Source organism: Micrasema longulum, unplaced genomic scaffold (assembly GCF_059751315.1).
Source record: "Micrasema longulum isolate JH-2025_06_02 unplaced genomic scaffold, ASM5975131v1 h1tg000248l, whole genome shotgun sequence".
Lineage (NCBI taxonomy): Eukaryota > Metazoa > Arthropoda > Insecta > Trichoptera > Brachycentridae > Micrasema > Micrasema longulum.
In genome coordinates this window covers 489332-506672 of record NW_028277453.1, presented here as the reverse complement: position 1 = coordinate 506672, position 17341 = coordinate 489332, and the positions used below count along the sequence as shown (strand labels likewise).

Genomic DNA, 17341 nt, shown 5'->3' with positions numbered 1-17341 from the left:
TTAAATTGAATTAAGCATTTGATGAAAAAAGCTCATGTGGGCCAATGTAAAAACAGTTAGTAAAAATTGGTGTTGAACTTAAATGTCATTTTTGAAAATAAATTTAACATCAACTTTTATAGTGCAAACTACAAATCGGGGGTTAAGGGTCATAAGGGCGAAACTACAAAAACACAGTTTTGAGATAAACGATAAAACAGTTTTCAAAAAATAATACTGTCTTTTAAGGGTAACAAATAAAGAAAATAAAAAATACAGTTAATAGAGCATAAAATGTTTTAGAGACAAAAATATGAAACTACGCTTTCGTCTATATGACCCTAACTTGCGCTTACATTAGTAAATTAACAAAATAGTGTAAAAGGTGTTTTATTCTTCTGACTTTAAACAAAACGCTTCATTTGTAGTTTCACACAAATTTATCTAGGTAACTACTTATCGGATGAGTTTCATCTTTTTGTCACTAACGGGATATTTTGTTTGGATATCAGATTAGTACTTAACACAAAACAGCATTTTTGTAGTTTCGCCCTTATGACCCTAAGCCCCCGAAATGATATGGTCAACAGTCACTGGAAATATAAAAGCTCGTAAAGGATGAATTTCAAATAAATAAAAAAAGCCAAAACACGTTATTATGCTTATAAATTGGTTTATTTTAATATTCGGTATATTTTTTGGTATATCATGTTACAATTATTGTGTCATGTTGATATTTCAAGCAAAAACAATAATAAAAATGCAACTAGATATACGCAGAATATTTTTTTTCAATTAAAAATATATTGCTGAAATCGATACATATTATTTTCTCACTTTTAAAATTATATTTAATTTTGTTTTGAAAAAACAATCGAGGTTGCTTCGTAAAAAAACTTTAAAAAACATAACATAATAATAAAACAATCGTTTTTTTTAGCATGGTATATCAAATTGTGTGGATAACCTCAGAAAGTTCGCCTTATAATTTTGGTTTATTTGTTAATCTTTATTTTTCTGTAATTTCGGTTGAAATAAAAATTAATCATCATCTTACAACGTTATTAATAAATTATTAGTGACAATCTTTAAAAAAAAAACAACATTTTTTAAATTTATTTATAAATCATATAACACAAAGTATTTTACAAGCATAATACGTTGGATTACATTCCCAGGAGTTACAACAACTCAATTCGGGACATAAATAATATTAGCATTTAGAAAATAACACATATTGGGAACAATAAAGAAACAAAGCAAGTTTAGCACCTTTATAACTAAATATACAACAACAATATATACGCCTAAAACCTTTTCTTACTCAAGTAGAATAAATAAATATAAAAAAAACGCCTTTAAGAATAAAAAAGTAGTGAATCCACCAAGGGAGATAAGGTCATTAACATCACATGCCATGCAGATGATGCTGCCATAGTGATGATGAGAACATATCCATCTCAGTTAGTAAACATCTGGATGCCTAAGAAATGTCGTATAGTACAATGAACACATGAATATTGGAAACATAATTCGGATATACAAAACGTGTGTCAGACCAAATCATGGTGTAGGTATACAACAGAGGCAAGGATAGATAGAGAGAATATATAAAATACGAAAAACCAAGTGGAAAAACTAAATAGAAAAACCAAATAACTGCTCAGAACGTCAGAGATGAAAGTACTAAAGGCAATCGCAGGGAAACCCAAATGAGGCAGAATCTAGAGTCAAGAAATTAGACGGATTTGCGATACCCATTGCGTAGTAAATAGATGATGAAGAGATTACGTCGATAATTCCATTAATCGACAGCTCTAAAATCCCCTACACCATTGCTCACAAAATCCCGGCCGTTTGCCGTCTGCCCGGAAGACCACCAAGGAGAGGGAAGAACAGCTGAAACTCAAAGTCTCAGGAGTTAGCTTTTAGCTGATACCAAATTAATCGATCTTAACCGAGAAGAAGAAGAAGATAAAACTTTCAGAAATAATTTTCACTCAGATCTTCCAAGAAAAGGTTTAGGTGGAAGTCCTTGAGAGCCACGCTTTGCAATTTACGCATTTCATTTTCTTTAATTTTAAATTTCTTCTTCTTCTTATCAGTCTGTTTCTCTCCACTGCTGGCCACTTCCAAATTTTTCCATGATTTTTGTCCTGGGCACTCTGTTTCCATCCATGTTCAACAAGTTCAACGATGTCGTCACTCCATATCTTCTGTGGTCTCCCTACTTTCCTTTTATTTTCAAAGGGTCTCCAATTTAGAGTTCTGGTGATTCACCTATCAACTTCTTGTCTCGCCACATGACCTACTAGTGGATTTTTTAAACTGGCGCGTGCACTATACTTACACATACGCATTGTGTAGTATCCGCGAATAAGTCCATGACATCGCACGGCATACGCATTATGAAAATAATCTCTGTCTCTCTCGCGCTTAGACGCGCTTATGAGCGTAACATAGACAACTATTGCTTTATTAGTTGCTAATGATATGGTAATACAATATACACAGAATGCTTCTGCGTTCGTCTGAATTTCGCTGCAATTCTTAATAGTGAAAATATAATATTATATACGAGTATTAAGTTATAGATTAAAAACATTGGTTTTTAAATATGTAGGTATTTTCATATAATTAAATCATAAATAGGTCGATTATGTAGTGATGGCGCTTTCACAAAACTTACACAAAAACATTTTTAATGTACAGAATACTGATTTTAAAAGTATTGATGTTATATATTGTTATCTTCAATGTTTTTAAAAATCTCTTTTGGATTAGAGCGAAAAAAAACAATTACATAAGAAAATGTCACATATTTACGAGTATTCAGTTTTAAACAAGCATGTTTTTTATTTGATATTTTGTGTTTATCATAATTTGTGTTATTAATATGTTAATCATAGTAAAAGAAAACAGTTACAGTAACATTACATTATTACATTACAATATTCAAAGTGTTGCACAGCGTTAAGACTGTTTTTTTTTTTTCTGTGTGTGTGAAATTCCTGGAACTGCTTGAAGAAGTTGCCACATGTTACGGTTACAGCATAGCTAATGCTTTCGGAATGCACAAATATAACGCATTGATGTCCAAGACATTGAGTTAATATCATTATTATTATGGATAACTTATACAGCACCACTTTCGGAATATAATACCTCGAGGACGCTTTACAAAGTGCTTAAATTTAATTGAAGCTTTTAAATTTGTAATTAAATTAAAACAATTTATTTTGTTATCACATGCTACGGATTTATTCAAATGATCTAGAAAACAAGTGAGTTTTTAAGTTCTTCCCGGAACATCACTTCGCTCTCGCAGCCTCGCACCTCTACTGGGAGAGCATTTCATGTCATAGGGTCTGCGACCGTAAATGCGCGTTCACTGAATTTAGTGCGCTGTTTGCATAGAGGTATAATAACTTTTTTCCCGTCTTAGACGTAGCTGATTTAACCACAAGACGCCTGTCAGCTAGTTCATCTGGAATGCATATATACCCTTGATATTCCGGAGCAGCGTTGTGCAGGGATTTATACATAAGCCATCAGAGTTTGTATTCCACCCTAGGAGATAAAACGTTGCCAGTGTAATTTGAATGAGTTTATATTTATATTTTTGAGGCAATAATGTGTGGATTAGCAATAAACAATAAACAACAAGTGAAAAGGGGGCTACTTAGTTGGGGTATTGTTTGACACCTGCAAAAGTGCGATTCCCAAACCGCGGACCGAGGCGAGGTAAGGCGCGGGAAGTTTTAGCTTCCTTGAAAGCCTATGCAGACGGGTGCTGTACTGAGCGACAATCAACAGCTGGAACATCTGGGACTCACGTGGCACCGGCTCGCGGCGACTCGAGCTTCCAGCAGAAATGTACGCGCTCGGTACACAATAGAGACACCATTAGTTTTAAATGACTGCTATTGTTGTGTAAATGACGTTATTTTGTGGATTTTAGTGTTAGATACTTCTGTGAATACTTATACTGTAAGTCTTAGAAATAATCTATTTTGGTCATTGTTTTCATTTATTATAGTTGAGCATTTAGGTGGCATAGTATGAGGGGGTATAATAATTAATATTAAATAGTACAATATAATGTTGATAATTAATTAAGTGTATATTTTAAGTATTATGTGGGAAGAATGTTAAGTTATAAGTTAGTTTTAATGTCATGGTAGAATGGGAGAATGCCGCTAGCTGACCGCGATGAGGCTCGCAACCCATCAGGTCGCTTCTCTCGGGGGGGCGCAAAGAGGAGGAATTCTCAGGAATGTAGAATTGCCACTTGGAATGTAAGAGGACGTATGACTGATAAGATGAATGAACTGTGTGATATAATGAAGAATAAATGTATAGATTTATTGTGTGTCTCTGAGACTTGGAAGAAAGGGAGTGGTTCGATGGAGCACGGTGATACTCTGGTTCTCTGGTCCGGTCTCCCTGAGACGGACAGAGCTTGCCGGGGTGTTGCTGCGTTTCTATCGCCAAGAATGATAGAGGGCATGAATGAATATGAATTTGTAAGTGAGAGACTCATGTTTGTCAGATTTAAGGTCGGACTGACAAGATTGCTTGTTATCATAGGATACGCTCCTGTCAACTCCGACTGTGAATCTGAGAAGGACGAGTTTTGGACGAGTCTAATGAATGTGATGAATGGGAAAAAAGATAGCGAAAGGATAGTTTTGGCTGGAGATCTTAATGGTTGGGTGGGAACAAGGAGAGATGGGCTGGAGTCAGCTCTAGGTATGTTTGGGGATGCAAGAGTGAATGACAATGGGAAAAGACTGCTAGAGGTATGCCTGGAATGGAACCTTTTTGTATCAAATACATTTTTCGAACATAAAGGAATCCACCAATACACATGGGAGAGAGGAAATGAAAGGTCGATTATCGATTATGTCATCATTGACTCTAGATTGAAGCCTGTAACTGTCGACACACGTGTGTACAGAGGGGCCGAGATGGAATCAGACCATTTTTTAGTGGTCTCAAGGGTGATTCTGTTTAAGGGATGGCGGTCCCAAACAAACAAAGTGCAGGCTCCTTCTAGAGTCAAAGTTGAAAAACTGCAAAATGCTGACATAAAAGATAATTTTGAAAGATCTGTGAGTCACAGACTGAACGAAAAAGATGTAGAATGTATGGGTATAAACGATATGTGGGAGTGTTTGAAAATAAGTATGTGCGAGGCGGCGAAAGAAGTGTGCGGTGTGACAACGCTAGGGAGAAAGAAAGGTGATGCGTGGTGGGACGACGAAGTCAAAAAACTCGTTAAAGAAAAGAAGGATGCGTGGATAAATTTGCTTGCTGTAAAAAAGAATACAATTGAATATGAATCGGCTAAACGCGTGTATGGTGAAAGTAAGAAAAAGGTTAAGCAGGGTGTATGTGAACGGAAGAAAAAATTGAAGGATGAAGAAGGAATGAAAATGACACACAATTTCCATGAAAACATTAAAGTTTTCTGGAAAGCTGTGAAAAACTCCAGGAGTAGCAGTAAAAGCGGAGGCATGACAGTTGTTAAAGATAAGGATGGAAAAATGGTGACTAGTGAGAGTGGAATAAAAGAGAGATGGAAGGAATACTTTGAGGAAGTTTATGAATCGCACACTGGTAACTCGGGCGGTGCCGATGTATCGACATTATCCGAGGTGTGTCTGAACGCAAATGATGAGGTAAGTCAGATTAGTATGAAAGAAATTATCAGCGCTGTCAAATGTATGCGGAATGGTAAAGCGCAAGGGTATGACTGTATTGCAGCAGAGTTTATTAAGTCGGGTGGCAAATTAATTCTCACATGGCTACATAAACTTTTTAACTTGTGTCTCAAGGAGGAAAGGACTCCACCTGATTGGAGGAGGGCAGTTGTTATGCCGTTATACAAGGGAAAGGGTTCTAAGGTGGAGTGTGGGAATTACAGAGCTATCAGCCTTCTGAGCGCTGTCGGCAAAATGTATGGAAGAATACTGATAGAAAGAGTAAGAAACGTGACCAAGGAGAAAGTATGGGATGTACAGAGTGAATTTATGAATGATAGAGGATGTATGGATCAAATATTTGCATTACGCAATATGACAGAAAAGTTTTTGGCGAAAAACCAGAAGCTTTTTTGCGCTTTTGTTGATTTGCAAAAAGCATTTGATCGAGTTGATAGGAAAAAATTATGGATGGTTCTATCGGAGTATGGAGTGAGTGACAACCTTGTCCGCGCTATTGCTTCCTTGTACAAAGATAGTGTAGCGTGTGTAAGGGTAAATGGGTCATTAACTTCCTGGTTTGACATCCCTAAAGGAGTCAAACAGGGATGTGTAATGTCACCGTGGTTATTCAACATATACATGGATAAATGTATGAAAGAATTGAAAAGTATGGATGTGGGAGCGAAAATGAGTAATTTAACTGTCAGTTGCCTTCTGTACGCCGATGACGCAGTCCTCCTAGCTGACAGCGAAGAGGAACTGCAATCCTTGGTTACAAAGGTTTACGAAGTGTGCAAGGAGAGTGATTTGCTAATGAATGTGCAAAAGTCGAACGTCATGGTCTTTGAAAGAAATGTAACTATGGCTGAATGTAAGATTATAGTAAATGGAGATAGTTTGAAACAGGTCGAAGAATTTGTATATCTGGGTAGTATGTTTACTAGAGATGGAAATATGGACAAGGATATTGAAAGGAGGGTTAGTGCCGGTAACAGAGTTAATGGTGCCTTAAAGTCTGTCGTAGCAAATAAGTGTCTATCGCAAGAGGCTAAATTAGCAGTTCATAATGGAGTTCTGGTACCAACCCTAATGTATGGAAGCGAAGCATGGAGTTGGAAAAAAAGGGACGAAAGTAGACTGAATGCTGTTGAAATGCGATCCCTCAGGCGAATGTGCGGAAAAACAATGTATGATAGGTGCCCTAATATCGAAATTAGAGCAGAATGCAAGGCTGAGTTAAGCATTATCGACAAAATTAAGAAAGGTCTTTTGCGATGGTTCGGTCATGTGGAGCGAATGAATGATGAAAGAACGGCTAAAAAGATTTATGATGCGAATGTGTCTGGTTGTAGAAGTCGAGGAAGGCCGAGAAAGACATGGCATGATCAAGTACAACAAATTCTTGAAAGTGGTCATGTGAAAAGTCGGAATAATCGACGTGCGTGCATGAGAAGATGTATGAATGTGAAGGAAGCAAAGGAAGTGTGCCAGGACAGAGTGGTGTGGCGTTCTATCCTCTCTGCCTACCCCTCTGGGGAAATGGCGTGATGGTTAGTTAGTTAGTTAGTTATAACTAATAGAGTGTTATTAAAATGCACAGAACAAATTATATCGGAAAAAATATGTATACAAACAATAAATCTTGTTTTATATATATATGTTTAAAACAATCTACTCAACTTCGCATTATAGTTCTTTAGTAGTGAAAAATAAACATTTTTTCAAATTTAAATTGCACCTTGTTCTTGGAAGGACTATAATTAGTAAAATGCAACATTTTGAAATATATAAAATCATGAAACAAAGTTTTTTAGTAAATTAATATTACATTTTCTTACCCCATTGTATTTTTTTTCATATACACAACCCTCTAATCCAACACCGAATTTTAAAAAAAGATAACACATTTCGTTAAAATTTAATACAACTTTTTTTTAAATCAACATTCTGTAGATTTTAAATGTGTTAGTGTAAGTTATCTGAACGCGCCAGCTAAAGTTAAACCACCATTACCCCACAGCCATTTTTGTCTTCTCACTTTTTCTGCGATATCGGTCATTTTTGTACGGCGTCTTATCTCCTCATTCCTTATTCGGTCTCTAAGGGAGACGCCCAACATTTGTCTTTCCATAGACCGCTGAGTTTATTTAATTTTGTGAACGCTTCTGGCAATGAGTGATATGGTTTCAAGACCGCATGTTGTCACCGGCAGAACACAAGAGTTGTAGACTTTGGCCATCAGATTGTTTCGGATTTCCTTATTTCTGAAAACGTGTTTCAGCTTTTCAAAAGCAGCCCAACTTAACCCGATTCGTCTAGGCAGCTCCGCAGTGTGATTTAATTTTCCCGATTTGATTGTATGCCCACGGTAAATGTACTCGTCAACAGCAGCAATAGTTTTATTTCCAGTACACATTGAAATCAGTAATTTCAATATAACAACTTTGTAATATAGGAATTACAGATATCTAAATAGAATCGTGTGTTTATTTTAGATTCAACTTAAATATACATTTGTCTGTATTGTATTTGCAACGCAAGTTAAGGCATTTCAATATAAATATTTACAAAACAGTTATTACAAACAAACAAACCATCACGCCGTTTCCCCGTAAGGGTAGGCAGAGAGGATAGAACGCCACAACACTCTATCTTTGCATACAGATCTCGCTTCCTCTACATTCATACATCTTCTCATGCACGCGCGCCGATTATTCCGACTTTTGACATGTCCATCTTTAAGTATTTGTTTGATTTGGTCATGCCATGTCTTTCTCGGTCTTCCTCTATTTCTGCATCCATCAACATTCGCATTGTAAATATTCTTAGCCGTTCTCTCGCTGTCCATTCGTTCTACATGTCCAAACCAGCGCAGAGCTCCTTTCTTGATTTTGTCGATAATGCTTGTCTCAGCCTTACATAATGTACGGATCTCAACATTTGTGCATCTATCGTACATAGTTTTACCACACATTCGCCTGAGAGATCGCATTTCGACAGCATTCAGCTTACTTTTATCCCTGTTTTTCCAAGTCCATACTTCGCTCCCATACATCAGGGATGGGACCAGGACTCCGTTGTTATTATTTATTTTAAACAGTTATTATTTATTTTAAAATACGTTATTTGACAGGCAAATTAATTATTCAATTTGCTATCTCTCGATTCGAGAATCGGTATTATGTGATGACAGTTAATATCGTTTCTAGTGTCATATCGTTAGCGGGGGCAGATAGAATTCTTAAAGGACGCATTAGGGCAGAAGAAGGCTTAATACAGTGAATTGTAGGATCCTGGGGTTTAAAGGACAAGGGCCGAGAAAATAATTAGTTAGGTTGAGGTTTAAATAGTTACCTAGTGTTAGAACTTCATTTCATCAAAGGATTATACTGATGTTCATTACAAAATGGTGCCTTACCGGGACGGTTTCTGTTTTATTGAATATATTATTCATTTCACGGTATAATATAAACATTGAACGCTTGTCTTGGTTGTTAAGTGTTAGTTTTGTTAATTATTTTAAACTGTTTGGTATAATTTTACGCCTCTCAACTAAAATAGAAACCAGGCACCCGATCACAATGAGGATGTAAGAATTTTACCGATGTTTGTCATATATTTCATAATATTTTTTTATATGAAATAAGGAAATATGACGTACTACAAATATTGATAAAAATATAATAAATGGATTTAGAAAAAATAATTGTATTTTCAAAATCAATATGGATATTGTGGAGAAATGTTTTCATCCATCACTTAGAAAGAGGTATTATTGAAAAATATTTCCCTACATAAAAGCGACATATTTGGATCATTGTGACGTCAAGATTCTTAACGATGTTTTATTTAAATTTGAACGGTTACAAACAAAGTTCAACATTTACCCGAATCGTGACTTATTAAGGGCGTGGCCAATGCAATAGACCGTTTTCGCGGGAATTCAAAATTCAAATTTTTAATTTTAGATATTAAAAAAATATTTGGGAAACCAATAGTTCTATATACATATTTATTGTAAACAGGTAGATTTAGTGTATAAACTCAGAACCAATAACAGATTTTCAAAATGTATACAAAGTTAGTAAAGAAAATATATTACATAAAAACATATAAGTTTATACATATCTGTGGTTTATACCATCTGTAGTTTTACCATTTCGCCTATGTTTATATATTCACATTTTCACAACTCTTCCATCTGTTTACTTTTAAGAAGTAAAAGAGCTGAGACCTTTGTCATGTGGATGGGATTCATCTGGCTGAACCATTTCACCTATAGATGATTATTATGAAGTACCTTTAAAAATATTTAAATATATTTTTTGAAAATCATATTTCTTTATTTTTTTAACTTGGGAAGCCGATGGGTAGGGAAGGGGCAGGGATTTGAGAAAGGGATGCTAATCGGAGACATTTCGGATTGACTCCATTTTGAAATTATAATTTATTTATTTTCATTAGTCGGCCTCGTGGTGTAATGGTCAGCGCGTTTGCCTACCATGCAAGAGGTCTCGGGTTCGATTTCCAACATGGTTGACATGAAATATTTATTATATAGGGTGATTTTCAGATATATGATTCTGGGTTATTTTATTGTCCCTACACTGGTACCTAAAGCGTAAGACTGTTCATCTTACCTTCATGTTACAAAAATCATCAAGATACGCCACGATTGGTAAATTAATGCAGTACCTAGAGCTCCATTAGGTACGGGAAGCGAATAATAAAAAACGGATTTTTTTTTACTAAAAAAAATTTTGGAGAAATGTTCCATTAAAGTTTTGCGGTGTGGTATGATTACCGTGTATAATTTAAATTCAATCAAAACCATTTATTTTTAACTACTTAACATTTGTTTCATTACTGACCTGTTTCGATGCTACACAAGCTTCCTCATCAAGGCACAATTTAGTAATTAATATTATTATGTTTAAAAAATAATTTTAAAGTGTCTACTAATAGGAAAATATTCATAACTGATTTTTATTTGAATTAAAATAGATTATTTTTCGGATGGATACAGATCTGGTAAATTGTTTTTGACTCCATTTTTACTTAATATAATTTCGTGACTCAGTAAGACCTTCTCACGAAGAAGAGAAGACAGTTCTAAAAATTATAACTTTTTAAATTTGTTTTTCTCTTTGATAAGAATCTTAAAATATTAAGAAGTTTAATAAGTTAACCGATCTTTAAGTTTAGCATGACAAAGACTCGGTTAATGGTTTTCAGAAATTGAAATAAAACCTTCTTTTGACATTATGAATTTAATGGTGTTCAGTGAGCATGACACATCGACCGCTCACCATGGGAGGATTATGGGGATCAAAGCAAAATTTCATTCACAAAGCGATTTTAAAATACAACAGAACGCCATTGAATGATGACTTTATATGTGGATTTTGTATACATGGACCTTGAATTAATACAGTAGAACAGTTTAAGTTAGAGTTATTTATATACCGTTTTTACAATGCACAGTGGTTCTGTTTCTGGTCCCACTTAGAATTTCCTGTATTTAGGCAGGACCCTTTTTGTTACACGTCGCATCGTAGGTGTTAACACAAAACATGTGCAAATTTTTTATTTTTCACGTTAAAATGCAAAACAACCACATTTTTTGGAAGCTTGAAAGTGTAAATAAGAAGAAGGTTTAAATTAAAACATTAACGTTTTAAAAATGAACAAAACATTTAAAAAACCCAATATGTCATGCAAAGTGAAACTTTCAAACCACTATATTTCTAAACTACAGTATCTGTACATACTACATTAATATGTATACTTTTTATTTAGAAACTTCGCTGGTCTTTTTTTAAAACGTAATTTTTTATGTTATTATATCATTGTCGACTGTTTGTTTCTGTAAAATAAATAAATAAATACTACTCAAGGCGCCGTGTGTTTTTTTAATAGACAATGCTTAAAAAAATAAAATCTTTATGAATTATAAGAATAATTAAAACAGAAATTTAAATTACAACCGCTCCACAAGTGTATTGCTTATGTTAGGTTTTTGTTATTTTCATTGTGTATTTTGTAATATAAATAATATAAATGTACATAAATACCTTGTTTTAAAAACTGTTTGAATATTTGTTAATTATGTTTGTTTTTTAAGTTAGTCTTCTCTGTTTATTCTCAAATGTAATTTCAAAAAAGTGTATTTTTAAGTGTTCTCGGCACGGGAAACCCAGTGAGGTCATATTATTTTTATTATTAATTATAGTTTGTGAGCAAAAAATATGAATAAACAAAATAAATAAATAAAATAAACAACAAAAATAAAAAAAATAGTAAAAAATAACGGACACGATATTGAAAGGTCTACATTTTATCCGTCTACTTACCATCTTCTTATGTGCATTGCAATAGTATTGAATTATTTTTCTCGGTTCAATTCCCGGTGAGATCACAATAATCTATATTTATTCTTATGCATGATGCTCCGACTTTTTTTTCTTTTTATTGTAAACAAAGATTAATAATCAAAATAATGTGACCTCTCCCTGTGGTTACCCAGCCGAGGACACTTAACAAGATACTTTAAAAAAATATGTTTTACATGTGAGAATATACAAAGAAGACTTAATATAAAGAGATAATTAAAAAAATGCTCATCCAGTTTTAAACAATACGTATTTAAGTTTTTGTTCAATTTATGTACACCTATATTATTTATATACAAAAAAATGTGGTTTATACGTTTAGTCACCGCGTAAGATCCTGGATTCGATTTCCCAAATGTTTTTTATTAAACGTTGATCAATATTTTTTACAAATAATGATCAACGTTCATTTAATTATTCATCAGTGATTAGAATTTTGAAAATGTGCTCCTTTTTTCACAAAAAAAAATACTATTTTTGAAATTATTACGATTACTTTCGATTTCTAACTATTACTAATGATCAAATAACCGGGCGCTATGATCTACAATGCTGGTGGTAAAAACAGCAAAAATGACGATTTTAAGCCTCAGAAAAGGGGTTTAACCCATATACTTGTGATAACTGAGGCGTTTTTCCGTTTCGAGTTATGTTTGAACACTTTTTAATGGCACAAGTCGGCAAAGTGAGCTTTGTTGTTATTTACACTTAACACGTAAAATCATTATCAAAATAAAGATAAAATATTTGACAGCTCGAAGCAATACCGACCGCATAAGTCAAAATGAGCATCACGCGGAATATGAAAAAAGCTACAAAACACACTTTTTTTGTTTCCCTTTCTCTCATTCAGAATATTTTGTAAAAAATAAGTCAGCTATAATTGGCAATATGCATTCGATTGGTAAAATGTGTCGTTATTCCTCTTGAGATATATACTCTAAGGGTTTAACATTCTCCGGCTGCTGGTTTTAGTAAGGATGCAAAATGTCTCGATACATTTCTTTAGAATTTGTAAATCAAATCTTTGACCATGTTCAGGCTCAATGAGTTCTGAACCCCATAGGGAGGTACAGCCAAGTAGAGTCGGTTTCCTGCTTCACAAGAGAAACGTTACACCCAGAGTGACAGCAGACAAGGCAACGTACAAAGACTACCTATTTTTCATCCTTTTTATGCTAAAATGTACTAATATGTATTAACTTATTTAAACGCCATAATGACTTCTTAAAAAAGTTATTTAAAATGGTAAAATTAACTTGGGAAAGTAAATAGGATAGAAACAGAAATATTAGAAAAAAAAATTTAAAAACCAATTGTGATAGCTCACGTAAGACCAAAATTACTTTCATGCGTCATATTGCAGGACATATGGCGCTCGACGCGGCCGTTTTTAGCACTATTAATTTCTAGAACAATTCCGCCAGTTGACATTTTAATTGAATACCTAATATCAAATAAATTCGTAGTGCTATTTTTTTTTTTTTTTGTTGAGTTATGAATTAAAGTAATGGGTAACGTGATTTTTTTTGTTCAAATATACTCACCTTTATTACGTGACATACGTATTTTACGTGACACTCACGTCACATTGTTTTTTTTTGTTCATATATACTCACATTTAATATATTTTATTTTATTTTATTTAGGAATTCAACAGTTCTACGTTCATATTTATAGTAAACAAACCGATATAGTGTATGAACTCAGAACTAATAACAGATTTCCACAAAGTAAGTTAAGAAAATATATTACATATTAAATAAATACATATAAGTTTACATATATAAAAATGTTATTTTCATGTACTATGTAAATATTTTTCAATAATCAATTTTTTTTTTTAAGAACAGTAAGTTTTGTTAATTGGGCGGGATTAGAACAAGGATGCTTGAAGAGAGGATAAAGAGGGGAAGGAAGATGTACATATTTATTATTATAATGTCTACTAAGTTACATAATGCATTTTTGGTGTAAATTTTAAATCTGACAGAGTGATGATTGTGTATTCAATATCTATAAATTTTGTATTGTACACTGAAAAAGTCCTACGAAAAAAAGCATTTTTACCATACAATATATGTAACTAAACGAATTTCAAATCGAAATAAAAGCTTTCATTTAATTATTTAACACTTTAGATACATATAAAAGCGGGCATATTGCCTTAAAACATTTTTTTCCTACATACCCAAACCGTTCAGTTTGAGAAAATTACAAGTACATGGACATATTTAATCATACAATTTTAAACAAAATTAAAACCGAAAATGCTCGCATTCATTCTAATTTAGAATCAAATAAATGTTATTGTCCTATTATAGGTGTTGTAAATAATCATAAATATTTAGGGTTAAGTATTGATTTTAAATTTAGTTGGGGTTTTCATACTGTTCATATTGATGAAATCTGATTAAGGTACTGGCTAAAGTAATTTATAAAATCAAAAGCATACAGGCGCCGTGGCGCAGCTGTGAGACTGGTGTCGCGGGTTTGATTCCCGCCAGTTGCAAAAAATAATTTTTTAGAATAAAGATTTTTTTCTCAATTGGTCTGGGTGTTGTGGTGTATATTTCATCGCTTCCTTCCATATCCTCTCTTTCCTACCTGCTGACGAGCCTTTGAAATAAAAGCTTAGCGGGTTATTCCTTTAAAAAAAAAAAAGTACTACCTTTTAAAACGTTAAGATATCTACGTATTTTACCTCACTCATCGAATCAATTATACTTTACTGAGTGCATGATTCTGTGCTCTTCTTCCAGTCTCATCCGGGTAAAATTTATTGTATTCAGGTGAGACTGTAAAAAGGGATTTGTAACAAATAGCATAATCCGTAAGGCGAAACATATGGGCGAAGGTGTATATTTTAAATTCTGTAATGTCCTGTCGGTAAAACAACTTTGTGACTACAAATTTATTGTCGATCACTCTGTTGATCCGGAAAATAAACAAATAATTTCCCGCAATCACAACACTAGATTAAAAACTAAGGGTTCCCTGTTCGTTCTCCGAATAACAAATTACTTCGGAGATCGAACATTAAATTATGTTATTCTAAGGTTGCTCAATAATCTCCCGCAAACCATCATTAACATGCAAAACCTTAAATTGAAAAAAAAAACTTAATTTATTTTGGCTTGTATCCACAAACATAAAATAGCAATTATTTTTAGTATAGGAAACTTTATAAATATTTAAGTTAGTTTGTTTGAAAATATCGTTACAAAACGGCGTTACAATATACCCATGTATATTTTATAAAAAATAAAGTAGAATTATAAACCAATAAACTTTTTTTATTTTGGATACATTACCAAATTCTAATATAGTCCTTTATACGATGTTGCACTGTAATAGTCACCCTATTAAACCTATAAAGCTTACCCCCTCCCTCTAACTCCTTTACATTTTTCATTAATTCTCAAACAAAATAATATTTTTATAATTTGATCAGAGCATGTTTGTCCTAATCAGTGCATGTGCTTATTAAAATGCATGTCGTGTTAGTTTTATATTTTTGTGCAACAACTATGGTGAAGGTGTATAGTGGGTTTTGTACATTAGTTTAATTGGTGTCTTGACGAAGAGACGGGTACGTCTCGAAACCGGCAGACATAAAAAAGTCAGTAAGTGGTTATATACAAATATTTAATTTATTAAGAAAAAACAACAGTTGTTATATAAGAATACAAAATATAAAAAATAGTACATACATCCAGTTAAAGTTTTTCAAAAATATAATGAGAGAACATGTTACACAGTAAAGAGAAAAATTAAACTAAAGAAAAGAAAAAGAGCTCGTAAGAAGGTTAAGGGATGAGGAAACGGATATTTGTTTAATATTCAAGTATTTTTTAGTTTCTCCATAAAATCCAATAATTATTATTATATCCCAGTAATGCGATTGCCAAAAGCTTCCATATTTTATATTATTTTAATTTTTAAATAAAAAATTTTAGAATATAATGAAAACCTTGTTTAAATAACTGTCTTGTTTATAAGTATGAGTTTCACCTGTTTAATTTGCAAGCCAATTTGAATTAGGTGGAAAAGCAATTTTGACCATAGTGGATTAAGATCATAACTATGAACCAATAATATAATGATGCTAGTGGAGCAATAATCACTCAATTCATGATTTGATTACTGCACTGGGTTCAATTTTGATTTTGGTTCAACCCAGATTAGTTGATAAGCTGTTTTAATTATACAGCTTGTTTAATATGGATTGTTGGCCCCCGGGGGTGCTATTCTGAATCTTCTCTACCCCCTAGAGAAATATTAATTTGGGGATTTTTATTTTTTGCACACGTTTACACTTTGTTATATTTGGCAACACTGATGATTAAACATCAAATAAATATGAACACGTGAAATCATACATGATGATTTTCATTTAGAACATTATTGCAACGTTAAGCATTACTCAAATTTTTTTTCATTTAAATTATTTATTGACTATTCTTGATGGAATTCCATTGTAATGATGTAATTACTTATATTTACATATAAGTTATTAATTTAAAAAATACTTGGTACACTTCCACTTATTTATTTTGACCAATTAGCGCTTTCACCCTCTAATGGGCATCTCCAGTCTGAAGATAAAATATTTTCAAATTTAAAATTTTCTATTCCCATGAAAACGGTCAATTTAATTGGTCACGCCTCTAATGCGTCATGGTTCGTTTAAATTTTAAACTTTGTTAGCCACCGTTTAAATTTAATAGAGCATCGTCACGAATCTTGACGTCACAATGAGGAAATTAAGTGTCTTTTTTCATTGGTTATTAGACTATTAAACTAGGCCACAATTATCTATTTTTTTGTTATATATAGTATTATCAGCGCTTTGATTTTTTAAAGTTTTGTATTTCTGAAATAACTACGCGTGTGACATCAGAAGTTCTTCTAATTGGTTCGTTTATGGTAAGCAAACCGGATATCATTTACAGCTCTCATATCATTGGTTGGTTCATATGAACCAGTGACGTCGTTCAAAGTTGTGTGTTTTTATTTATTTATTTATTTTTTCGTACATTTTCAAGAAACTTTGCCGTACAAATTAATGCTCTAATTTTAACCGCGCGCAAGAAAACATTTTTTGTATTTTTAATTTTACGTAGGGCTGAAGTTCCTCATTGTCAAGGGCAAACATGTTGTGTTTTTGTACATATTTGCTTTTTACTATTTTTTTAAGAATTACGTACGAAAACATTTCTCCACAATATCAATATTAATTTTGAAAATACAATTAATTAT

The 17341-nt window shown here is 33.0% G+C and overlaps 2 protein-coding genes across 2 annotated transcripts in view; one reads left to right on the top strand and one right to left on the bottom strand.

Annotated features, from left to right (window-relative positions):
• The window catches only part of Tk (Tachykinin), a 186175-nt gene that overhangs the window by 96824 nt on the left and 72010 nt on the right, over positions 1 to 17341 (bottom strand). The gene's annotated exons all lie outside the window — the stretch shown is intronic.
• The window catches only part of LOC148283307 (protein CFDP2-like), a 125326-nt gene continuing 112157 nt past the window's right edge, over positions 4173 to 17341 (top strand). Inside the window, exon 1 of the mRNA XM_088223667.1 lies at positions 4173 to 4870. Within this exon, the coding sequence (XP_088079793.1) occupies positions 4173 to 4870 (698 nt within the window). The remainder of the gene's footprint in view (positions 4871 to 17341) is intronic.